This window comes from Dunckerocampus dactyliophorus, chromosome 1 (genome assembly GCF_027744805.1).
Source record: "Dunckerocampus dactyliophorus isolate RoL2022-P2 chromosome 1, RoL_Ddac_1.1, whole genome shotgun sequence".
Taxonomy (NCBI): Eukaryota; Metazoa; Chordata; class Actinopteri; order Syngnathiformes; family Syngnathidae; genus Dunckerocampus; species Dunckerocampus dactyliophorus.
The window spans coordinates 20,673,739-20,699,859 of NC_072819.1; the positions used below are offsets into that span (position 1 = coordinate 20,673,739).

The window sequence follows — 26,121 nt, forward strand, 5'->3', positions numbered from 1 at the left end:
CTGTTTCACTGTGCATATGACAATAAAACTCTTGAATCTTGAATAATAATTTCCATCCAAATGTATTTATTTTTATTTTAAAAAGTAAATAAATATTTATAATACATTGTAAATGTTTTTACATTCATTATTTTAGATACTTTTATTTATAAGCCATCTTTGTAGGAACTGCGGTGCCTCCACATTGTTCAACCACTTGTCTCCTATCACTTCATCAAATAAATCCATCCATCCATCCATTTTCTATGCCGCTTCTCCTCATTAGGGTCGCTGGGGTATGGTGGAGCCTATCCCAGCTGACTTTGGGCGACATACGGGGTACACCCTGGACTGGTCGCCAGCCACATATAGACAACCATTCACATTCACATTCATACCTATGGACAATTTACCGAACATGCATGTTTTTGGCACGCACGGGGAGAACATGCAAACTCCACACACACACTCCCAACGGAGATTCGAACCCAGGTCTTCCAGATCTCCAGACTGTGACTGTGTGGCCAACATGCTAATCACTAGACCACCGCACGGCTCCAAATAAATATATATATAATATATAAATATATACATAATATATATAATGGTATATGAAAAATTATAAAATTGTAAATATAGCGTATTTATAATTTTCCAATTTATTTCACACTTAAAAGCGGCATAGAAGATGGATGGATGCATTTCACACTTATGAAGTATTCCTGAGTCTTTTTTCCCCTCCCATTTCTTTACCTCAGAGCCAACAGAGGTGAAGGACAGTCTTGATGACGGCCTCTGTATCCCTACAAGCTTTTGTGAGGACAAAGTCAAAGGCCTTGGAGTATCCCGAGGTTCATTGGAGGACTCAAACACAGTTTTGGACACAGGTGACACATAGACATGTCTTTAAAACTGTTTACACACAAACCCAGACAGAATCAATGTAAAAGGAAAGAGGACTGTACATACTTAACACAAAAAAACACTTTTATACATTTTGTATCTTTTTAATTGGAGACAAAGACGTCTCTTATGATGTTTTACTTTTTTGTAACGTCCGTGTGAGTGAGGCTGGTGTGAATGAGCTCTATCTATTTCCGAAAAAAAACAACAAAAAAACATTTTCATCAAATGTGGCAAAGTGTTCAATATCTGATGGAGGGAAAACATCAAAGAGGTGATGTAAATAGGGGTCGGGGTGTACCATAAGTGAAGAGAGTTGAAGGAAATGATTGTATTGAGGATGTCACACCAGGGTGCAGGGTTTTAACCATTAAAGCTCCATCACAAGTTGTCATGTTTTTGCTGTTCAATGAATGTGACCTTGTCGTCTATGTACCTCTTGTGCCTGGACCTTGTCCGTGGATCCGCTGCACCATATCCTCAGTGGGTGAAGGTTTGATACTGGCCTCCCTCCCTCCCTTCAATGCCACAACCATTGAAGACTGTTTTTACATAACAACCTGCCTCAAGACATCACAGGAATAACTTCCTCCTGTCTGTGCACATCCAAGCCAAAGGGAAAACTGCTGAAATGTAGAGGCATTTCTATTCCAGAAAGTATGGCTTTGTACCACTTTGGAGGTTCTACGGTATGTGAACGCCTTGTCACTTTCACTTTGACCCTGAATCGATTTCAATCCATTGAATTATTCACTCACACTTTTATTATCTGCCATGTATGTAATTTTTTGGTGTGGGTATCCTCTCCATATAAACATATCGTCATTAATAGTGGATGTAAATATTGTTTAAAATGGACGTCATCTCCTACCACTTGACTTAACCAGCATCAATTTAGTTTGAATACACTAAGCATTTACAACAAGAAAGGAGGCACTGAGGTTGACTCTTTGTATTAAAAGGGATGTGCTCTGAGAAAAAGAAGAAGGGAGTAGGGAAGGGACAGGAAGTACACAAGGAGGAGGAGGGTTGGAAAAACGATTATGAATGGGATTGTCTCTGATTGCCTTTGTGCTCATTATGGAATGCCTTTTTGGCATGACAAAATTCCATTCCTGTTACCACGGATACAAGTGAAATGTTGGACATTAAAAAGAAAACAAAACAAAGTATTACTACAAGGGTGTTTTTTTTGTGCATAGATATGTATACGTGCGTGTGTGCATGTGTGTGTGTGCGTGTGTGTGTGTGTGTGTGTGTGATCAAACGTAAGAATCTTAAATTATTAAAGCTACGGTAGCTGAAGAGTGGAGTTTTTCAAGTGGCTACACTGTGGATACTGAAGATGTACATATTGCATGCATGCCAAATGATGTGGAAAAATATTGTTTCATGGCAAGTATGAAACTCGAGTCAACACATCACTATCTTTAAAATGTGACACATAAAAGGCTTAATCTAAAACGTAACTTTCTATTTAAATTCCAATATGTGCATGAAACAAAAAGTTAAAAAGGGATAGATTTTTTGTTGTATGACATCCCCATCAGCATTGTACTACAGCAACAGGACTTACCGCCCCCCCAATTGGTCCCGTGAGTCCAGTTCCGGTCGGAGATCTGTGACGAGGAATGTAGTTCCGCTTAGTTGCTGGGGCCATGTAAGTAAAGAGTTTGGCTTCTCAAAACAATATGCGTTCAAAAAAGTAATGCATTTGCGTCACAGAAATGCCTCCTCAAAAAAATCAAACCCCACAAAACGCTCTGCGTTATATTTTTCTCCGGCTGTATCCCTGCGCACTGTCGCCTGTGCATTCATATGTATGGGATGAAGACGCTCGCATCTTCTTCTGCTGTGGAACACATACGTAAACAAGATGGCTGCGGTGCTCTGTTGAGGAAGAAGAGTGGCATTACCACGAGCGTCTTCATCACATACACGTGAATGTACAGGCGACTGCCCAGGGATACGGCAGGAGACAAATATAAGTGTTTTGTGAGGTTAGATTTTTTTGGATGAGGCATTTTTGTGATGCAAAGGTATTACTCTTTTGAACGTATATTGTTTTGAGAAGCTCTTTACTTAAATGGCCTCAGCAACTAAGCGGAACTATGTTCCTCATCATGGATCTCTGACCAGAACTGGACTCACAGGACCAATTTGGGGGGTAAGTCACTGTTGCTGTAGTACACTGCTGATGGGGATGGCATACAACCTCATGTCAAAAAATCGGAACTATCCCCTAAAGGCATGCCTCCTCTGGACGCAAGAGAACTTCATTGGAGGCATAAGCGGCTAGATAAAAATAAGGATCAAATACTTGATACACTGGTTCCTCAGCAGTGATCTCTGCAAAGACAACACAACTACACAATTCAGCACATTCCTGACCTTCTACCAGCTAATATTTTCCCAGGAGCCTATCAGTTGACTAACTAGGTGAATGCACTTTAACTTGGGTGCTCCCACAATCCACCTGAAACTAATGTCTATTTGCTCAGCCAACTAGTTAATAAAACAGTATTAACCTACACTGGCACACACAACAAACACTGCATTTGGCGATAAAAGGTCTTTTTATTCACCTCACATTCAGGTAGGTTTTTTGGACACATGTACTTTAAAAGATATGTATATGCACATAAAACCTGTCATGTATTGATTGTCCATGGAAAAATGAAGATCTAAAACCTGAAAATAAAAATATTTTCTGGCTGTGCAAAGTAAAGAGGGATCGCAGGAGGTGTGTGTGTGTGTGTGTGTGTGTATTTATATATGTATATACAGTGGTGTGGAAAATGTTTTTGTCACCTTCCTGATTTTTTTTTTTTGCATGTTTATTACATTGAAATATTTCCGATCATCAAACAAATTTAAGTATTAGTCAATGACAACACAACTGAACACAAATTTACATTTTTACATTAAACATTTTAGTAAGGGAGAAAAAAACCCTACATGGCCCTGTGTGTGAAAAAGTGTTGTCTACCAAAAAATCCTGAAGGTGAATGTCCTGTCATCTGTTCGTCACCTCAAGCTGAAATGCATTTCGGTCCTGCAGCAGGACAATGATCCAAAACACACCAGCAAGTCCACATTTGAATGGCTGAAAAAAAATAAAATATAGCCTTTGGAGTGGCCTAGTCACAGTCCTGATCTGAATCCTATTGAGATGTTGTGGCATGACCTTAAAAAGGCGGTTCATGCTGGAAAATCCTCCAGTGTGGCTGAATTACAACAATTCTGCAAAGATGAGCGGGCCAAAATTCCTCCACAGCGCTGTAAGAGACTCATTGCAAGTTATCGCAAACGCTTGATTGCAGTTATTGCTGCTAAGGCTGTACAAAATTCGGAATTGATTTGAGAATGACCTCTAAATTCCAATTGAATTCTTGAATTTGAATTGTGGTTGCAAACAGGAAGCAGAATTGCAAATCAAATTCGAATAGTAGAATTGAAAACCCATAAAATGTAAATAAATTCATGATGCATTATTAAGGTGTATGTAACAATGAAGCTTTACAGTATATATTTAAAACATTAATTTTATCAAATATTGTATACTGTATTGTATGTGCACAATACTTTATTATAGTAGATCATTTAGTAATTGTTTTTTTAATCACAAATTAACTTAATTATAAATAATTGAAGGCCAAAGCTGGTTTATACTTTGACTTCTCATAAATTGCTAAACTTTCCAACATTAAGGAGTATTCTTAATATTAGTGTCATTTGGAAGAAAAATGTATGTTAAAAGTATCTCATTCTCACTGACGTGATGAGAATGAATTTCTCTGAATTGCATTGAGTTCAATTCCACTTCCTGTAATTCAAATACAATTCAACATCCTGTGGGGTGGAGTCAATTCAAATTCATCCATTGAATTGTATTGACTTCTGAAATTCAGAATTTTGCAAAGGCCTCGTTGCTGCTAAGAGTGGCCAATCACTTTTTCACACAGGGCCATGTAGGTTTGGAGTTTTTTTTTCCTCCCTTAATAAAAACTTTCATTTAAAAACTGCATTTTGTGTTCAGTTGCGTTGTCATTGAATAATATTTCCATTTGATTATCTGAAACATGCAAGTGTGACAAACAAGTACAAAAAAGGGGCAAACACTTTCACACCATTGTACCTATACCTGTACATACACACACAGCATGTGTTTGATATCCTCTCTCCATCAGTGGTTGAACGACATTAGTGCAAGTGGTGTGGCCCCTTTAAAGGAAAACTGCACTTTTTTTGGAATTTCGCCCATCATCTACAATCTTTATGTGATACATGAACACGTCTTTCTCTTTTCTGTGTGTTCTAAAGACATAAAAACAGCTAAAAAGACTTCGCTAAGAATGTACGTAATGGGAAACACTTATTCCGCCTAGAGGGCCTTCTTAAAAAAAAAACACACACACACACAAAACTTCCAAAAAACGCCAATAATGCTGCATTTACATATAATGTGACGTGCATATAAACAAGCTACAGCGACATCGTTATTAACATTGTTACGCCAACCGAACTATGTTACTGGCACACCGACACTTGGCCAGAACACACCGGCTAGCTACTTGCCGTCTAGCGACTAGCTTCACAACAGACTCACCCACAGAGCATTGGCGTCGCACTTATGCCTCAAACCACTCCAAAAAAGGTCAGGCTACATACAGTATTTGAGCTGACACCACTGCTGCTGTGTTTATTTCTGAGTTTGGAAAAGTTAATGCTAGGTGTAGGCATTCGCTTCTATATTGCCATGTTAAATCAATGTGCTGAGGAGGGAAGTTCCAGTAATGCTTAAAATGACTCAAATACGCAAAATATTGGAAGTATTACATGTCATCATGATTGTAACTGTTACTACATGGTCCCAGCATGTATATAAAACCCCAAAACCTTGTTGGGGGTGTTTTAATTGTCTTTGTATGTGGCATAGGTGGATCCCATCACGTTCACTAGTGAGCTGTCTTTTATATTATATACAGACCCTTTCCAAAAAATTAGAATGTCATGGAAAAGTTGTTTAATTTCCATAATTCCATTCAAAAAGTTAAACTTTCATAGATTATAGATTCAGGGCCCACAATTTCAACGATTTCAAGTATTTATTTGTTTATTTTTACATAATTTGGGCTTCCAGCTCATTAAACCCACAAAAACAGGAATTCAAAAAATTTGAATACTGTGAAGAAATCAGCCCAAATTTTGCAGGGCATGAATGTTTTAAACTGAGTGTCACACACTAATCATCTACTAAACTCAAATCACCTGCACAGGCTTCCCCAGGTGTCATTAAATTGCTTCAGTTTGGTTCAATTGTCTCAGTTGGGTTCAATATGGGGAAGACTGCAGACATGACAACTGGCCAGAAGACCATCATTGATACCCTCCATAGGATGGGTAAGCCACAAAGGTTCATAGCTAAGGAGGCTGGTTGTTCACAGAGTGCTGTGTCCAAGCATATCAATGGAAAGTCTAGAGGAAGGGCAAAATGTGGCAGGAGAAGATGTACCAGCAAAAGAGATGACCGTGGGCTTCAGCGGATTATCAAACAGGGAAGATTCAAGAATCTGGCAGAGATCCAGAAAGAGTGGAATGAGGCGGGAGTCACAGCTTTAAAAACCACCACATTCAGACGCATCCGGGAGATGGGCTACAACCGTCGGGTTCCTCGGGTCAAGCCACTTCTGAACCTGAGCCAACGTAGGAAGCGTCTCCACTGGACCAAGGAGAAGAAGGACTGGACTGTTGGCCAGTGGTCCAAGGTCCTCTTTTCCCATGAAAGTAAAGTGTGCCTTTCATTTGGGAATCAAGGTCCAAGGGTTTGGAGGAAGACGGGTGAGGAACAGAACCCAAGCTGCCTGAGGTCCAGTGTGAAATATCCACAGTCCGTCATGATTTGGGGTGCAATGTCCGGTGCAGGTGTTGGTAAACTCTGCTTTCTTAAATCCAAGGTCACCGCAACAGTCTACCAGAATGTTTTAGAGGACTTCATGATTCCTTCTGCTGAGGATCTGTATGGAGATGCAGATTTCATCTTCCAGCAGGACCTGGCCCCTGCCCATACCGCCAGAAGCACCAAAACCTGGTTTGATGCCCATGCCATCACAGTGCTTGACTGGCCAGCCAACTCACCGGACCTAAACCCCATTGAGAATCTATGGGGTATTCTCAAGAGGAAAATGAGGGGCACCAGGCCCAACAACAAAGAAGAGCTGACAGCAAGCATCAAGGAAATCTGGGCTTCCATAACTCCCAGGCAATGCCACAGGCTGATTGCTTCAATGCCACGTGGCATCGAGGCAGTGATTAAGGCAAAGGGATTCCCAACCAAGTATTGAAGATTGACATATCGTTTTGAAAGTACCATATTTTGATTGATTTGATGTGATCCTAATTTCTTTTTTTTTTTTCCTGCAAAAACTGAGAAGTAAATGGTGATTTTTTTCACAGTATTCTAATTTTTTGAATTCCTGTTTTTGTGGGTTTAATGAGCTGGAAGGCCAAATTATGTAAAAATAAACACTTGAAATCGTTGAAATTGTGGGCCCTGAATCTATAATCTATGAAAGTTTAACTTTTTGAATGGAATTATGGAAATTAAACAACTTTTCCATGACATTCTAATTTTTTGGAAAGGGTCTGTATATACAGGATATATATCTCTTTAGAACACACAGAAAAGAAAAAGATGTGTTCATGTCTCACAGAAGGATTGTGGATGATGGGCAGAATTCCAAAAAAAGTGCAGTTTTCCTTCAAGAGAGATAATGGCCAAAACATTCATTCAACTAGCTTATATTAATGGGAAAGCCATTTTGCTGAGTAAACAAGCATTTAAGTCCAAAACCATGTATAAAAATAGTTCAGTGGCATGTCTGACTACAGCAAAAATGGCTATGGATCCAAATTAGGGTCTCTCCTCATCGTCATCATCACTGCTTCCTGGAGAAGACGGCGGCACATCTTCTCCCATCCTCTTTAGCTTGGCCTTGTAGTAGTTCTTCTTCATCCTGAAAGCTTTTTCCTTCTGGCGAGCCACTCGTGTCTTCTCCCTGATCAGCTCCTGCTCCCATGCCAGCACCTTCATCCTGCTCTCCCACTCCAGCAGCCTCATCTGCTGCTGCTGCTGCTCCAGGACTTCTGCCCTCTGCTGGTTCTCCAGTGGATCACGCGCTGCATCTTGTGACCTGCTGCCTGCTAATGGGACCAGACGCTGGCTGTGGAAGCTGGAGGTGCCTGGGAAAGGAGGTGACACGAAATTACAATATTAATTTCATCTAACAGGAGACTAAGGGCCGCAAAATGTAGACTGTGCAATATAATAATGCACAGCACCAGTCCCAGCTATGGTTAGCATTGATTACTGTCATTTCAAGATATACAACGCTACTGGAGGACATTTTTTTCTCCTAGAGCAGCTGGAGAGCAACAAGAAAAAGGACCTGGCAAAACGGAGACTGTAGAGTACAGGTCACTAAATGGCAGACCTCGGTCCGGGTCTAAACCCAGGCACCGTCTTATACGGACCTGGACATATATAGTCATGAAATTATTAGAGCTGCAGTTATCTAATATTTTAGTATTCGAGTATTCTACTGAAAACTTTTTCAATTCATTGAGTAATCGGAAAAAAACATTTTCTTGAATGAAGTGCAATTACAAATACACCAAACAATTAACTAAATAATGAATGACCAATTGTTTACATTTTTTAGATAATCATCCGTTTGATTTCTTAAATTCACATTTACAAACTGTATTGTTTTGGGTCTGATGAACTACATGATGGAACTTTTGTAGATGAATTTATCCATCCCAGACTATTCACTGGAAAAGGAGAGAAATAATCATTACTTCACTAAGACTAAATTACATATTACATCATGTTGATGGCTGCGCATTTATAAATCCTAAAGGTAGACAGGCTGACTAGAAATAAGACAAATAATCTTTATATTAAGTTTTTGCAATGTTCAAAGTGAAATGAAAACACTTGTAGTGGAATACATTACTCTCAACTCACAAGGAGTTCCTTGTTTTTATTACACAGTATTGTCTGCTGGAAATGAGCAGCTACTGATTAGTGAGCTAAAATGTTTTCATTTTCCATCTTAACTCACAGCTCTGTGTTTTTGCAGATGAAATAAACCTTGTATGAAGTAACGTCACCATTGTAATAAACTGCCACACATTCGACAGTAGTCATAATTAAGAGAACGCCAGCACTCCACACAGCTAACGTTATGTTAGTAAGGTACATTAACCTTCATCCCACTGATATGCGCTACGTTCATTTAACCGAGATGATGCAACATGTAAGATGTGCTGTTGTGGTATGCAAGTGCCGCGTTACAACGGATACACATCACGGTGTTCAACCTGCTGTATAGCCACATTTTCTGTCTGTTTTTTACATTTTTTGTTTGCCGACAAGTTTAATCTTTGTTTTCCATCATTCCTTTCGTTGCCTTGTTGCATTCTCTCGCCTTTTCAATCTTCCCGCACCGTCCGCTTCCTTCTTTGTCCTCTGCGTGGGTGACGTAAGCGATTCCTCGAGGCTGAAAAAAATCTGAATATTTTTTGGAATCGAGGCACTCAAATTATTCGAGGAACCGTTGCACCCCTAGAAATGATTAAAGTAGTCAAAGTATCATGACCACTTTTTTAGACTGGTTGATCCAAATCAAGAAATCCACTATGCACTGCATGCCAGTTAAACCATCCCACATGATACTACTCAGCTAATCAAATCTGTGCATTCCAGGGAGAAATATTGTGACCTTAAATACAGAGACAGACGAAAGAGGAGATCATACGGAAGAACGAGTGAGATACAGGGAAATAAGGCCGATACGGAGGTAGACACACTCAAAGCAGCGACAAAAAGGTCAGCTGGAGTATATTGGGAGGCGACATTACCTCCACTCTTTTCATTTTCAATGGAACCTGCGAGTCACCGTCCAGTCAAGCGACAAGCGAAGTTCATGTGTGTGAAAGCTTGTGCTTTTGCATGTCGTCGTGCACACGCTGGCTTGCGAAGCGATCCAGAAAGTTGGAAAATGTTCAACTTTTCATCCCTGTCGCCCAGACGAGGACCAATCAGCAGGAGTTTCGTTGATCAACCAATGAGCGGACGGGATGCTAATCAGTACACTCTCACAGGTAAATGTGGAGGAAAAAAGTAATACTTGCCGTGTCAGATTTCCCGGAGCTACATGATATTTCTATAAAAAGAATATAGAGATATTAAGAAAAAAACAGCGGCATGGGAACTCGTTGGCGCCAAAGTAAACATTAAAGTTTACATTAATTTACACAAACATTTATGTAAGTTTATCTTCAATACTAGCAAGACGCGGTATTAGCAAGAGTACTCGATCAACACCGGCTGCTTTTCCTCCTCTGAACTACTTTGATACCCCGAAATTCCCTCCACATCTGACAGCCAATCAAACCATGGGAGACAATTCGCTCTGGATGTGAACGCGTCACTCACCAGTGTGGCTGGTCACAGCTGCTCGTCACGTCCCGTGTGCAGGGTTTGCTACGCGTTGGCGATGAGTTTCGCCTATCATATCCCGTGTGTGGCGCCCATAACCCATATTAGCATGTGTGTTTATTTTTGTCAATTCTAGTCATACGTAAGACTCATTTTATTCTAGATGAGACTGAAGTCTACCTGCTGCGGTGAAATAGGTGGAAGCAAAGGACGCATCCTGCAGCTCGGCATTCAGGGAAGTTCTGGAGTTTGATTTGGGGCTGTGGTGCATTTCGGCCCAGTCATTCCCTGCTACCCTGTCCAAGTCGTGATGCTGCAGGGAGATGGCTACGTGCTCCTTGCTGTCTTCAGTCTGGGGATGACACTGACATCTTAGTTGTCTTCTACAGGTGAAATAATACTTTATGTGCATGTATTTTCATGTATTTACCCAACTCAAGCTGCCATTCATCTGCCCAGCAACATGTATCATCCTCAAGTTTCCTGCTTGACAGTAGAAGAAGAAGAAGAAGAAACAAACAGGGAGGAACTGCAGGTCAAATGTGTTTGAAGGGTATAGCGCTCCTCCTGGTGGTCAAAGCAGTAATGGCACACTATAGTCTCTCACAAAACACTATGAAACAGCTAAGAAATATTATAAAAATTAGGGCTGTCAAAAATTGTGCGTTAACGGCGGTAACCAATTGATTTAATTATGTTAAACTGTTTAGCGTAATTAACGCATACGCATCACGGCAAGCCACCGCTCTCTGTTATGATGACAGACGGCGGCACACTGTGTACATCCTCACAGAGTCACACAGTGTCTGACGCTCTTTTAGAACTTTATTCTGACCTGAACACATCAACAGCAGTGCAATTCCAACGCCATATATGTATCTCCAACTCCAAAGTCCATTCGTCACTGCACTTCATTGTCACTAGACAGCCCACGAAATGCATTCATGGACACTCCGAACATAACAACATCTTTATTATGAGTGTATGTGTGGTGTAAATAAACAGAAATGTAAAGAAAAACAATAAGTGGACATTCTTATCACTCACTTTGTAACTCTTAATGCGGAAGTACAATTTGCTGCATTTAAGTATGCTCGGAAATTCACTCAAAACATGAATTAAACTTAACGGACGTGGTGTCTTTGAACGCAACTCTTCATTGCTAATAATAACAGTTAAATTCTGATTGAGATATTCTGCTATTAAAAGGGCCCAGTGTTAGACATGTGTGCCATCTCTTAAGTTGATTTAAATTTTCAGTTAATTTGGCGCTAATATATACAAATATATATAATTTTGCCCTGTCATTTATCTTTTGTTCAACCAAATACAAAAAAAGGGCATATTTCAGACATAGTGTGACACGGAGATTAATCATGATGAATTAATTTGCATTCGATTAATCTGATTAAAAATTGTAATCATGTAATAAAAATTGAATATAAATTTGTTGTAAACTATCAAAATGCCAACTTTATTCAATTTAATATTATTCCTTACTTAAGTATATTATTTGTTAATTGTTGACTACTACAAAAACGCCTCTAATTATATTTGACTTTGATTTGATCCTTTTTAGATTTTTTTTTTCCTGAAGTCGACATTTTCAGCATAAATTTGCTGAACTCTAAAAGATGCACAAAAATACATTGTCTTTTCCATCTGTGTAGTACTGCTTAACAGTACTTATTTTTTTTACTTGTATGAGTGTTAAGGACTTAAAATGGGACTTTAAACATTGCCTTTGCAGTTAATAAAGATGTGGTGATAATGTGACACTGCAATTCAGACATGTTAATGGTTTCAGTGGGTGAAAGATGCTTCCATATGACAACATCCAGTCTTGTTGACACGTACCCAAAATAATAAGGGCTACACATGGCCTCATTGTATGAAACAGAAGGAACACTGTAGCACGTGCACAATGTTGATGGTGCTGATTAGTGATGTGTTACATTTGAAGTAGCTCATCTACCTTCTACGAGCTTGCGCACCGCGGCTTTGTGGCCAGCTCCTCCTGCGTGGCTGGTGAGGGCAGCCTCGCCCATGGTCTGAAGTTTAATGGATTTACAACAGGCCTTGCATCGGGCGAAGTGAATGTCCTGGGTGTCCTTAAGGAGCCACTCTTTGTAGATGTCCTTGGAGAGCCAGGACTCTTGAAACTTGCACTTCCCAGGCATCGCCAGAAGCTCAAGTTAGCTGTGGACGGCTAGTCCAAGCAGCTTCACGTCAGACGATCACGGTGCATTCGTGTCCACTCGGAAGATGTGGCGAGCAGCTGTTTTTATGCTATGCTATGTTTACAATTACGACTCGACAGTTTGTCTGTACGGTTCCGTTAAAAACGGAGAGTCTTACATTGATTTGTTATTGATAACGTTGAACCAACAATATCCTACAATGCTAACACGAAACATTTGGAATCGTACAATAGCCTAGTCTACAACCAAATATACGTAAATGCAACTCCGCTAAAATGTAACACGTGACTTATTTTGTCCAATAGAAATGCGGTCAGAATATTTTCGACCATTCAGTAACTAGGAAGCCACCAAATAAGTCTGATTGGTCAAAAGACCGGAAGCCGGATACGGCTCACATGGTTGTTTTAATGGACATTTGTAAATAGACAATTTTCAACCGTCGTTGTGCATCTTGTTACTCGCAAGGCACTAAATGGGTAAGATACAAACAGCAGTATCTTATGTCGACGCAAGGGCGTCAATTATATTCTTATTATAAAATGATCATTTACTAGTTGTACATAGCAAACACCTCACCGGTGTACTTTGCTTTATTTCAGCATTGACCATGTTTACACGATATAATGTACGTTACAATGTCATAATGCCTTGTCTGTCAGGCTTCAATCACTGAGATGATGGAGACAGCAGCTTTAGTAGCGCCTGTCACTGCGCTGGAGTTCTTTCAGGATGCATTTCTACTGACTGGTAGGCTTCTGTTGTTTTATTTTTGCGAATTTTAACAAGAACATAGCAATAGAATATAGGATGTTGACATACAAATGCTTGTACTGTGCAGAACTCCGCTATTCTTCACATGACCTAATTCATGACTCCCAAAAAAGTTTGTCACAACACATATTTACTCCTAATATTAAGTCATCTTTGTTTTCAGGTGAGGGTCCGGTGTTGACCGCGTACAGTCTTCAGCCTAAACCTAAAGCATGTACCTCAATGGCTGTGCTCCAACACTACCGCATCCACGGGATTAGACCAAAAATATTGTCAATGTCGCCAAGTTCTGACACGGAAACCAAAGGTAAGCCTGATAAACATGTTATTTACAGTGGAGACACACTGGATGCAATCAGCTGTAATCGTAGGAAACAAAATCGTGTGCTTTTAACGTTTTTTAGTGTATTTCCAAAACAGGTCAATTGATTTTGAACTGTCTGGAAAAGTAACAATTATAGAAATACTACTACTCATACATTATTAGAAATACTACTACTCATACATTATTAGTACTATGACAACAAATTGTTTAAAATGTTTTAAATTAGCATAAACAAATTGATGTTGAATAAAACACAAAAGAAAAAGGGGGGAATTTTCATATGTAGAAAAAAGTGACGTTTGAGGTTGAATATCTGACTGATACCCGGTACTTGCAAAAGCTGAGATCAAAGGTTATACCAGTAGGCTTGGGACATTCAAGGTTTAACTCGTACGGGCCAATTTGAAATCTATTTTAAATAATGATAACAGAAATAATCCGTTTCAGGGTCAAACTGGGGCCATCATCAAAGCGTATATTATCTTTACAGGCCATTTTGACAATTGTACATCTTTTAACTGCCAAGTATAAAAATAAGTTAACCACTGTTTGTTTCTTTGATGAAGAATTAGGGATGCTCCGATAGATTGGCCACCGATTAGAATCGACCGATTTCCGTAATTGGCATATGCCAATAAATGCCTTTCAAAGCTGATCACCAAAATCGATCGCCGTGCGGCGGCAACATAACAATTCATGTCATGACAACAAAGACATGACATGAATGTGCATATGGGTTGACAACACCCATATTGGGCCGACAAGGAACGCACTTTGTCCTGTATTGCCGCGAGAATCAACACTAGACCGTAAAACCTCCAATGGTTTCAGTTTGACAGCTTGACACAGGCTACGCCAATTGATGCCAGTGTGTTTGATCACTCCCTTGTCGAAAACCTATTAGCGTTCGACTTCTTTGCATCTTTCTATACACGCATTGCCTTGCTATCCGCAGCTAACTAGCTTGCTAGCTAGAATTATCCGCCTAGCTTCTCGTCGTCAGACTCCAAATGTGACTTTTTACCACAGTGACATTTTGTGTTTAAAACAAACATGCAATGCCGTTAATTTGGGGCTCCTTTTTCTCCCACGGGGAAGTGGATATTACGCCCATCGGGTACGTACTAACTTTTTCAAGTGTCAAGTGTAGTTGTGTGTTGTTTAATGAACATGACCTATTGTCCAGGGGTCCTTGGGATTGTCTAATGGCGATCTCACTCATGGATGGTCGGTATTGGAATCGGCAGCATAAAACCCTGATTGGAGCATCCCTATAAAAAATAATAATAACCAAAACGCTGCTGTGTCCAATCCCCTAGGGCTGATGTCGACTGACCTCGCTGTATTTGGTGGGAAAGCAATCCGACTGCTAAGGCTCCACTTCGATGTCTCTGGTGCGCAGCATCCACGCTTAGAGATACTGGGGCCCCTTGTGGAACTACAAGACTGGGCCCTGGATGTCCGTTGGCTATGTGAAGACACACAGCCTATCCTGTGTGTGGCTGTAGCCCATAACGCTGCTCTTCTTCTGGACATGAACACGGGAAGTGCCCTGGCTCAGCGCTCCTGTCTGGAAGGCTGTCTGCTGTACTCTGCCCTGCTTGTGGTGCATAAATGTTGGGATGATACCATTCTGGTAGGAGGGACTGTTTTCAACCAACTGGTTCTCTGGAAGCCTGGAGGTAAACAAAGTGAGCACAAAGGTCCAGTTGAAAGACGTCTGCTGGGGCACACTGGCGTGATCTTCAGCATCTTTTACCTCCAGGAGAAAGGATGGCTGGCCTCAGCCTCTGATGATCGTAGTGTGAGAGTATGGGCTGTCGGTGCTTTAGGGGGGCCTGGGGGCAGCTGTGGCCACTTGAATCCAACCTGTTTACAAGTCCTTTTTGGACACCAAGCAAGGGTATTTTCTGTGCGTCTCTCCACAAGGAGAGTGTTTAGCGCTGGGGAAGATGGAGCCTGCTTAGTGTGGGACTTGGCTGGAGGTGGGACAGTGGTTCGCACCTTGAAGGGACACAGAGCGGGCGGGATTCGGGCGCTGGCAGTCACAAAAAAAAGGGTGGCGACTGGGGGAGCGGATGGAGGGGTTAGGTTGTGGCAGGTTGAGGAGAATGAAGATGAAGAAACACTGGAAGCAGAGAAGATTACTGATCTGGAATTTTCCGGTGACGGTGCGCCTAAAGTGGTTTGTCTTCTAGAGGATGAGGATGATGATAGAACCAAGTGGAGTAAGTGTAAGATTGCGGTTTGTACGGACCAAGGAATTGTTTACCAGTATGACAATGGTGACTGGGAGTTACTATGGCGAGGAACTCCTGAGTTTCAGTCCTACTGTGTGATGGAGACGGTGGCTGTTAGAGTGAAAGCTTCAAGAAGAAGAGTTAATTTATGTGCTGTTGGGAGCCTCGGTGGAGCGTTGAAGGTCTTTTCAATCTCTCAACCTCAGAATGGCATTTTCCTCCAAGTGGGATCAGGCAAGATCTACAGTCTTATATGGCAAACTGGTGGTAAAGATCTATATTTGCTAGCGTCCAGTGCGGAGGGTCACGTCCATCGCTGGTGCATTGATGTCACATTAAACCCAAATGATGATGGTTGTTCATTGGGCATCGAGGTGAATCGCCTCCCTTCATTTGTGCTACCGCCATGTGCCAAACGGTGGCTGACGGCTGCAGTGCGACTCCCCTCTGAGGCAGAGGGGGTACTGTGGGTGTGTGGAGACAGAAGGGGGTCCTTGCTTTTGTTTCAGGACAGAAAAACAGATGAGATTAGCGAAGGATTGACGCCGTTAAGCTGCCTGTTTGGTGTTCATGGTAAACAGGGGGTAACGTCAGTGTGTGAATATGATGGACTTCTATACAGTACTGGGAGGGATGGCTGTGTGCGTGTTTTTAGAGTGCATCAAGCACCACAAGAATCACTTGAGGGGAGTAGAAAAGACAGCCTTCAGCTGGAGGTTCTGAGGGTCCAACGGGCCTGCAAAGGTATGGAGTGGTTAGAGAAGGTTTTGATAATGAAACCTACAAATTCTGAGGAAGATAACGACATTATAAATGAAAGTGAAAGCCAAGATAGGACACAAGGACACGGAGACGATGACAAAAAGTTCAAGATGGAGAATAAGGGCAGGGAAGCACGCTTTGTCATCTTCGGCTTCCACGCCTTCCACTTTGTGGTTTGGGACCCGGTGAGACAAGAGAGGCTGCTAGTGGTGCCTTGCGGCGGTGGACATCGCTCTTGGAGTGTCTGGCCACCGCACAAACAGATCTGGCCCGGATACGGTGCTTTGGTCTTCATCAAGCAGGGCACCGTCCTGGCTTCAGAGCCTCCAGGAGAGCTGCCAAGGTGGTCCGGCAGTGTCACAGCGAGGAATGAAGGATGGAGCCTGAGAGAGGGCATCCATGGAAGGGGGATTGGGTGTGTTTGCAGGCTGGGGAGCGTAAAGGAGTGGGAGATAATAGTGACAGGCGGTGAGGACACAAGCTTAACCGTCCTGGCCGTGCACCCCAACTCTGGCAGCGTCAAAGTCCTCTCCATTATCACAGACCACATCTCAAGCGTCCGCACCATGGCGGTGCTGACTCGTCAGGAGAGTGGCACCCAGTCACAATCCTTCTCTGCGCTGTTGGTATCAGCCAGCGGACGGGCTCAAATGCAATGCTACCGGCTATATGTCGTTTGGGACGAGCAGAGACTGGCGCCGTCCTGCCAGGTGGTGCAGGTGGCAGGTCACCGATTGGACGAGCACTGGGAGAGGAGGCGGAACAGACACAAGATGGTGAAAATGGACCCAGAAACAAGGCAAGTCATAAATCGATGAAGAGTTTATGGATATAAATTGCCAGGAAACTTCCCTTTCTCAATAACTGACTCATCATCATGGCTGTGTGTTTTCAGATACATGTCTATGGCAGTGTTGGACCAAAACCAACACAGTGCTCTTGTGGTTCTTGCGTGCAGTGATGGGGCTGTCAGGTTAGCCATGCTGCAGCAAATGCATTATATACTGTACCTTTGGCCCAAAACCAGAGAGAAGTACTGAACAGTGTTTTACTGTTCTTCATTGCCCTTTGCTGTCTTTTCTAGATTGTTCTCAGTCAGTGAAAGCAAGCATCAAATAGATTTGTTGTGGGAGACATTTCACCACCAGCGGTGCGTTCTCAGCGTCGCCACCTGTAGTCTGGAGGATGGAAAAGGGAACAGGTGAACATTTACATTGTTACTGTCTGTTTTGAGTATCTTGACTGCAACTATTTGATGGTTGTGCCTTTAAAATAACCATAATAAAATGTTAGTTATTAATAAAACGTCCACACTGTGAAGTACTGCACTTCCTCCATCAGAGGGCATCATACCTCAAATAGCCACCAAATGCCACCACTTTTAAGGAATAAGAGCTATACCACAAGATGACTGTAAATAGTTAACCAAATCATAACCACCATGTGTCACTGTAGACGCATTTACCATAACACAGACATGGCAGACATGGCATCAGCTGATGTTGCCAAATTGCTGCAGTATGAAACATTCTGGAGCAGAAGCTGATGACATTTCTATATAGAAACAAAAAAAGGGATTGGAAAAAAAGTAGCGAACAATCTGATAACTTTGTACTGATCAGAAAATGAATACATTTTTTCATTAAAAATGAAATTTGTACATTTAGAATAAAATGGATTTTAATCTAAATAATTTATATATTAAAAATAAATATAAATATGCATTTGTATCATTATTTTTAGTGGGAAAGATTAATGGAGTATAGATTTAATATATATACTGTAAAAATGTATTAGTATTTGTAGGGACAAAAATAGTACATGTATACTGTAGTAAAAGAATTCTAAAACTGTATTTATATCAAGGGTGCATCCCCTAGGATTTTTTTGAAGCTGTGATGGTGGGCTGCATGGGAGGCGGACTGCCACCGCTGTGCCGTGCCGCTGCTGCGTCGCTGTGGCAGGAATTTTATTTTAAATATTTAAATTGACTGTTGGTAATAACGTCAACGTTAGGGTCGTTTTCACAGGATTGAACAACAAATACATTAATTAACTTTAAATGCCTTTCTCTAGTTCTTTTCTTCCACTCCTTATCTGTCAAGTGCCAACCCGGGCAGACAGGTGATTCCGATGCATGTTTTTCAAAATAAAGCGTAAATAAAATAAAGACATTTGTTAGGTATTTTATTTCAAATTAATTGTGGTCAACATGTAAATAATAGTCGCCCTGCGATTGGCTGGCGACCAGTCCAGGGTGTACCCCACCTCTCAGCTGGTATAGACGCCCGCAACCCTAATTAGGATATGCTGCCTGAATGTAAATAATAGGCTTTACATGCATCTATATAGCACAGGGGTGCTCACACTTTGTCAGACTGCGGGCTATTTTGTCCCAAAGATCTACATCCTACTATAAACATAGAGAATATATATACTGTATTTATGTATTTTCTTATCATAAAATGCACATTTTCTCCTCCCTGAGCTATCACCTTATCGTGGTGGAGGAGTTTGCGTGTCCCGATGATCCTAGGAGCTAAGTTGTCAGGGGTTTCTATGCCCCTGGTAGGGTCACCCACGACAAACAGGTCCTAGGTGAGGGACCAGACAAAGAGTAGCTCAATAGACCTCTATGATGACAAAAAACATTGGACCATGTTTTCCCTTGCCCGGACGCGGGTCACCTCTGGAGCCAGGCCTGGAGGAGGGGCACGATGGCGAGCGTCTGGTGGCCGGGCCTACGCCCATGGGGCCCGGCCGGGCACAGCCCAAAGAGACAACATGGGTCCCCCCTCCAATGAGCTCACCACTCATGGGAGGGGCCAAAGGGGTCGGGTGCAGAGTGAGCTGGGTGACAGCCGAAGGCGGGGACCTTGGCGGTCCAATCCTCAGCTACAGAAACTAGCTCTAGGGACATGGAATGTCACCTCTCTGGTAAGGAAAGAGCCTGAGCTGGTGCATGAGGTTGAGAAGTTACGGCTAGATATAGTCGGACTCACCTCAACGCGCACAGCAAGGGCTCTGGAACCAGTCCTCTTGAGAGGGGTTGGACCTTGTTCCACTCTGGCATTGCCAGCAGTGAGAGGCGACGCCTTCGAGTGGGGGGACGGGTCCTGACTGTTGTTTGTGCTTATGCGCCAAACAGCAGTTCAGAATACCCACCTTTTTTGGAGTCTCTAGAGGAAGTACTGGAGAGTGCTCCCTCGGGCAATTCCCTTGTTCTGCTGGGGGACTTCAATGCTCACGTTGGCAGCAACAGTGAGACCTGGAGAGGCGTGATTGGGAGGAACGGCCCCCCTGATCTGAACCCGAGCGGTGCTTTGTTATTGGACTTCTGTGCTCGTCACAGATTGTTGATAACAAACACAATGTTCAAGCATAAGGGTGTCCACATGTGCACTTGGCACCAGGACACCCTAGGCCGCACTTCCATGATTGACTTTGTGGTCGTATCATCGGACTTGCGGCCATATGTTTTGGACACTCGGGTGAAGAGAGGGGCGGAGCTGTCAACTGATCACCACCTGGTGGTAAGTTGGCTCCGATGGTGGGGGAGGATGCCGGTCAGACCTGTCAGGCCCAAACATATTGTGAGGGTCTGCTGGGAACGACTGGCAGAGTCCCCTGTCAGAAGGAGTTTCAACTCCCACCTCCGGGAGAACTTCGACCATGTTCCGAGGGAGGTGGCGGACATTGAGTCTGAATGGGCCATGTTCCGTGCCTCTATTGTCGAGGCAGCTGATTGGAGCTGTGGCCGTAAGGTGGTTGGTGCCTGTCGTGGCGGTAATCCCAGAACCCGTTGGTGGACACCAGTGGTGAGGGATGCCGTCAAGATGAAGAAGGAGTCCTATCGGGCCTTTTTGGCTCATGGGACTCCGGAAGCAGCTGACAGGTATTGGCAGGCCAAGCGGTCTGCGGCTCTGGCAGTCGCTGAGGCAAAAACTTGGACATGGGAGGAGTTCGGAGAAGCCATGGAGAACGACTTCCGGACGGCTTCGAAGAGATTCTGGACCACCATTCGGCGTCTCAGGAGGGGGAAGCAGTTCACAGTCAACACCGTGTATGGTGGGGATGGTGTGCTGCTGACCTCAACTCGGGATGTTGTGGATCGGTGGAAAGAATACTTCGAAGACCTCCTCAATCCCACCGACACATCTTCCTATGAGGAAGCAGAGCCTGGGGACTCAGCCTCCCTGGTAAGGTCTATTCAGGGGTTCTGCAGAGGAGGATCCGCCGGATAGTTGAATCTCGGATTCAGGAGGAGCAGTGTGGTTTTCGTCCTGGTCGTGGAACTGTGGACCAGCTCTACACTCTCAGCAGGGTCCTTGAGGGTGCATGGGAGTTTGCCCAACCAGTCCACATGTGTTTTGTGGACTTGGAGAAGGCATTCGACCGTGTTCCTCGAGGAATTTTGTGGGGAGTACTCCGGGAGTATGGGGTATCGGACCAGCTAATTCAAGCTGTTCGTTCCCTGTATGACTGGTGTCAGAGTTTGGTTCGCATTGTCGGCAGTAAGTCGGACCTGTTTCCAGTGAAGGTTGGACTCCGCCAGGGCTGCCTTTTGTCACCAATTCTGTTCATTATTTTTATGGACAGAATTTCTAGGCGCAGCCAGGGCGTTGAGGGGTTCCGGTTTGGTGGCTGCAGGATTGAGTCTCTGCTTTTTGCAGATGATGTGGTCCTGCTGGCTTCATCAAGCCGTGAACTTCAACTTTCACTGGATCGGTTCGCAGCCGAGTGCGAAGCGGCCGGGATGAGAATCAGCACCTCCAAGTCCGAGTCCATGGTTCTCCCCCGGAAAAGGGTGGAATGCCATCTCCAGGTCGGGGATGAGATCCTGCCCCAAGTGGAGGAGTTTAGGTACCTTGGGGTCTTATTCACGAGTGAGGGAAGGATGGAACGCGAGATTGATAAGCGAATTGGTGCGGCGTCTGCAGTGATGCAGACTCTACATCTGTCTGTTGTGGTGAAGAGAGAGCTAAGCCAAAAAGCAAAGCTCTCAATTTACTGGTCGATCTACGTTCCTACCCTCACCTATGGTCATGAGCTTTGGGTAATGACTGAAAGGACAAGATCGCGGGTACAAGCGGCCGAAATGAGTTTTCTCCGTAGGGTAGCTGGGCTCTCCCTTAGAGATAGGATGAGAAGTACTGTCATCCGGGAGAGACTCGGAGTAGAACCGCTGCTCCTCCGCATTGAGAGGAGTCAAATGAGGTGGCTTGGGCATCTGGTCAGAATGCCTCCCGGACGCCTCCTTGGGGAGGTGTTCAGGGCAAGTCCGACCGGTAAAAGGCCTCGGGGAAGACTGGACGAAGTGGCCGGGGAGAGGAAAATCTGGGCCTCCCTGCTTAGGCTGTTGCCCCCGCGACCCGATCTCGGATAAGCGGTAGAAGATCGATGTATGGATGGAAAATGCACATTTTATTGTTATTTTATTCATAAATATGAGTATTTATGTACATTGTACAGGTATATCAGGTGTGCACACAATCAAAATGATCTACCTCTTACTTTACTGTAAAACATATATAAAATCTAACTGGTAAACTTTGCAACTACTATACTAAATACTAATAATTAGTATTTCACATTCACAGTTTCAAAGTTTACAGGTCATCAAAATAGTTGATATTTTTAAGTAATTCACAATTTAAACCAATATGGCAATAAAGATAATTACACATAATTCCTCAATAGTTGTGTACATAAACTGAGTAATATGTATGTGAAAATAGCTATGTAGTGTTCATCATTTATAATGTCCAGTTAGCATTTGCTATACAACATTACAGATACTGTATACGCAAAATTAAAAGGATTATGCAAAAGACAATGCAGCCGTAGTCAAGGCAACATATTAAACAGCTTTCAGCAATGGGCACATTTTCCAATTCATCGTGAAATATTAGTTTAACAAACGAACTTGGAGAAAACACACATTTCTATTGTACAATCCATGACATGAAACGCAGCCATGAAACAATTGACTTTTTTTCTACATAAGTAGCCGCTGCAAGTGAAAGGATACCTTTCGTTATAGATATAGGTATCTTACCACTCTTTGGAATAATCAAGATGGAAGTTGCATTATCCGTGTGTGCATGACGACATCTGTTCTCCACTTTTTTTTATGCCACCGTGGCACAACAGCGAATCAGGAGGGGGCTTAATGTCAGCTGACTGATGTCATATGACATCTACGAAGTGACTGTTATGGTGGAGGTGACATGCCACCAACATTGCCTTCGCAATCGCTGCAATGGGCACCCCTGATATAGCATATATGTCTATTCACACACTCTATTACTTAACATTGTTTTCAGGTTAAAAAAAACAAATTTCCAAGGTGTGTCAGCTTTTATTGAGCCGTGGCCCCCCATCACAATCCATTACATGTAGCGGGAACCCTGGGGGTGTCTTAGAATAGTCGACTATTCGATGATTCGATTCAGAGATCAATCTTGCCATCGAATCATCTAAAAATGTCATGCGATCAAGATGGTACCTTTCTGACAGGAGGGGTGCCCACAGCCGCTGCTGGGCAAACATTCTTACAAATAACATCTTTGTTTTTGTTATAAATAGCCTATTTTGATACAAAAACAGCCTAATTTGTGTTAATAGAGAATTGAAAATGACATGTGTGTTTAATACTTTTATATACTTACCATGCTTTGATAACATCACACGCTTCAGTGGCACATCCATAAAAGCTGAGGTGAGCATTAGCTTTTAATACTAGGAAGGCCGTCAACATCATCCACAGCATGCAAGTATTTTGAAAAGGTTAAAGATGACTCCAGAAAGTGAAATGCAACTTGTGTCAGCAGCTTCTCACATATTATAACCACCAACAGTGTATCATTTTCTACTTCATTTGATATCCCAAGTTTCCAACAGTGAATTTTAAGGCAGGAGATACCTGCTAACTGAGAGTTTTGGCAAATATATGTTGACATCTTTCAAGCCATGTTGTTCGTATTTTATGTGCACTTTTTATGTGTGCCGACAGCGACTGTGTTTCAGTTTTATTCGTCTTGCTTTCTGTGCCACTAAATAAATTAAGTTACTGTTGTTGCTCACCTACCATGTTTATTTGTTTATCTGAGTGTTTTAGCCCTTTTCTGTGAGGTGAAAAAAGCCACAAATGAGATCTGTTTATTTGTCAGGAGCTCTGCTCTTAAAAATTTTTAAAAAAAAAGTGACTATATGTCGACTACGCACAAGATCTAACAAATGAGATTTGACTGTGCAAATCCTTAGTCGGCAAATCCTTCGTGTCCCATTACATCTGGCCTAAAAGTAACGCCGCATTTCAGAAAAACAACATCATACCAACAGTAAAATACGGTGGTGGTAGTGTGATGGTCAAAGTCCTGACCCGAATCCTATTGAGATACTGTGACATGACCGTAAAAAGGCTGTTCATGCTGGAAAACTCTCTAATGTGGCTGAATTACAACAATTCTGCAAAGATGAGTGGGCCAAAATTCCTCCATAGCGCTGTAAGAGACTCATTGCAAGTTATCACAAACGCTTGATTGCAGTTGTTGCTGCTAAGGTTGGCCCAACCAGTTATTAGGTTTAGGGGGCAATCACTTTTTCACACCACTTTATTTAATGTATAAAAGTATATTTGTATTCATAGTTTTAGTGAATTAAAAAAATATATAAAACTGTATGTGTGTGTGTGTGTGTGTGTGTGTGTATGTATATATATATATATATATATATATATATATATATATATATATATATATATATATATATATATATATATATAAATGCATTTGTATCCATATTTTTAGTGGAAAAATAATTACAAATAATAATAATGAAATTATTCTAAAAAACAAAAGTAAACCCCCAAGTAAATGCCTTACCCATAAAAGGCATCTGGCATTCTCTGTATCTGAGTAATCACACGATCACAATAACACTTTTCTGAAAGACTAATATTCATATGTTTTTGCAGGTATCTGCTGCTGTTCAGTGCAGCAACAGATGGTCAAATAGCAGTGTGGGACCTGACCCAAACAACCTGGCTCTCATCCCTTGGCTCTCCAAGTGCGTCTGCAACTCCACCAACCCCCTGCCTCATTATTGCCGCCCACCAAAGCGGTGTCAACTCATTGGCCGTTTGGGCTGACACACACCAAGATGGCAGTTGCCTGGTAAGGGTTTCCAGTGGAGGGGATGATGGGCAGCTGACGGCATCCATCATCAGGGTGCAGTACCCTCAGGAGGATGGCAGGACAGGGGACTTTACTGCTCTTTGTCTTCATCTCCTCTCCCAGTGGAATGTCCCTCTGGCCCACGCTGCCCCTCTGACCTCCCTGAAGCGCCTAAAATCTGACCTGATAGTCACGGCCTCCTGCGATCAGAGGGTTTGTCTGTGGAAGCTTTGCAGTACGGGCATCAGCTGCAGAGGGGTGCTGTGCTCCCATGTTGCTGATGCTGCAGGGCTGGCAGCATGGGAGAAGCAGGTGATGCTGGAGGATGATGGAAAAAGGAATCCAACTTCTGAGGTCAATTGTGGACGAATGGAGAGTCAGACGTGCTTGGAAGGAGCTAAACTGGGGAAGACGGGGGGGTGGGGTGGGAAGGACCAGGAAGTAACTGATGAAGCAATCAGGAAGACAGAGAATTTGAAGATGGAAGAGGAGAACACTGAAATTGCTTCCTGTGAGAAAAAGAAAGCGAGAGTAGAGAAGACGGGGTGGGTGCTGGTCTGCGGTCAAGGCTTCCAGCTGCTTCAAGTTACAAATAAACACGGTGATGAAGACGAGACAAACTAAAGGAGGAAAAGCAAGAAGAACACAGCTTTACATTAAGTTAACAGAAGTGGAGCAAAAAGTGGCTTTTACAATCACGTCCCAATTGGTCATCTATAAATTCATTGTATATATTTTACATTTGTGCATTTTGTTGTATTATTTTTTTAATAAAGTTAATTTATTCTATCTCTTAATTGTCATTAGTGAGGCAGCAAAGAAGCATGTTAATTGCTTGAGTGGCTGAAAACTTGATTATAATGAACAAAGCGGATGCCAGATAACATTGAAGATAAGGGTGTTTCTTTTGTGCTATTTTATTACTTTAAAAACATGGTGTTTGCAGAAAATTAACATGTGGGCAGTGCTAAAGGCACACTACACAACTCGCTCAAAATTACATTTTTAAGAACACCATTACCGGCTAGAATAAGTTTCTAATCGCGGTTTCAAAGAACAGATTGTACAAAAAAATCTCTGTACTTTCCACAATTACAAATTAAACTTACATTCGACCCAAATAAAAGAAGTGACATTTATGGCTGGCTGGCCGGCCTTTGGGTATTCAAACCCCTGCAGTTATTCGCTTTTGTAGACAATGCACCTGGCAACTACAGGAGACTCGGTGGTTAACTGAATAGAGACATTCATTGGA

The 26,121-nt window shown here is 42.5% G+C and overlaps 3 protein-coding genes across 13 annotated transcripts in view; 2 read left to right on the forward strand and 1 right to left on the reverse strand.

Moving 5' to 3' along the window:
* Nucleotides 1-2,457, forward strand: part of celsr3 (cadherin, EGF LAG seven-pass G-type receptor 3) — a 92,012-nt gene extending 89,555 nt beyond the window's left edge. For 2 of the 4 annotated variants that reach the window (XM_054768317.1, XM_054768324.1), the window contains exon 37: nucleotides 738-2,456. In XM_054768317.1, coding sequence (XP_054624292.1) covers nucleotides 738-765 — 28 coding nt within the window. In that variant the 3' untranslated portion in view covers nucleotides 766-2,456. Of the gene's footprint in view, nucleotides 1-737 lie in introns of all 4 variants that reach the window. The other 2 variants (XM_054768307.1, XM_054768335.1) reach the window with 2 other exon arrangements.
* A 175-nt stretch (nucleotides 2,458-2,632) lies between these two features.
* wdr6 (WD repeat domain 6) lies at nucleotides 2,633-25,655 on the forward strand. 7 transcript variants are annotated; one of them, XM_054768360.1, is made up of 10 exons: nucleotides 2,634-3,049; nucleotides 7,949-8,136; nucleotides 10,551-10,776; nucleotides 10,847-13,067; nucleotides 13,251-13,338; nucleotides 13,526-13,669; nucleotides 15,007-17,488; nucleotides 17,585-17,662; nucleotides 17,774-17,890; nucleotides 24,668-25,655. In XM_054768360.1, exons 5-10 carry the CDS (start codon nucleotides 13,266-13,268, stop codon nucleotides 25,488-25,490), a joined length of 3,717 nt encoding a protein of 1,238 aa, XP_054624335.1. In that variant the 5' UTR covers nucleotides 2,634-3,049; nucleotides 7,949-8,136; nucleotides 10,551-10,776; nucleotides 10,847-13,067; nucleotides 13,251-13,265; the 3' UTR covers nucleotides 25,491-25,655. The 7 variants fall into 7 exon arrangements, with proteins under 7 accessions (XP_054624363.1, XP_054624371.1, XP_054624335.1 ...); XM_054768371.1 differs by having other exon boundaries at nucleotides 7,994-8,136; XM_054768388.1 differs by having other exon boundaries at nucleotides 2,633-3,049; nucleotides 10,847-13,338.
* LOC129177364 (uncharacterized) lies at nucleotides 3,446-12,870 on the reverse strand. 2 transcript variants are annotated; one of them, XM_054768433.1, is made up of 4 exons: nucleotides 12,363-12,870; nucleotides 10,818-10,873; nucleotides 10,568-10,739; nucleotides 3,446-8,124 (listed from the first exon to the last, which is right to left on the reverse strand). In XM_054768433.1, exons 1-4 carry the CDS (start codon nucleotides 12,565-12,567, stop codon nucleotides 7,796-7,798), a joined length of 762 nt encoding a protein of 253 aa, XP_054624408.1. In that variant the 5' UTR covers nucleotides 12,568-12,870; the 3' UTR covers nucleotides 3,446-7,795. The 2 variants fall into 2 exon arrangements, with proteins under 2 accessions (XP_054624408.1, XP_054624417.1); XM_054768442.1 differs by having other exon boundaries at nucleotides 10,818-10,870; nucleotides 12,363-12,866.
* Nucleotides 25,656-26,121: the final 466 nt, after the last annotated feature.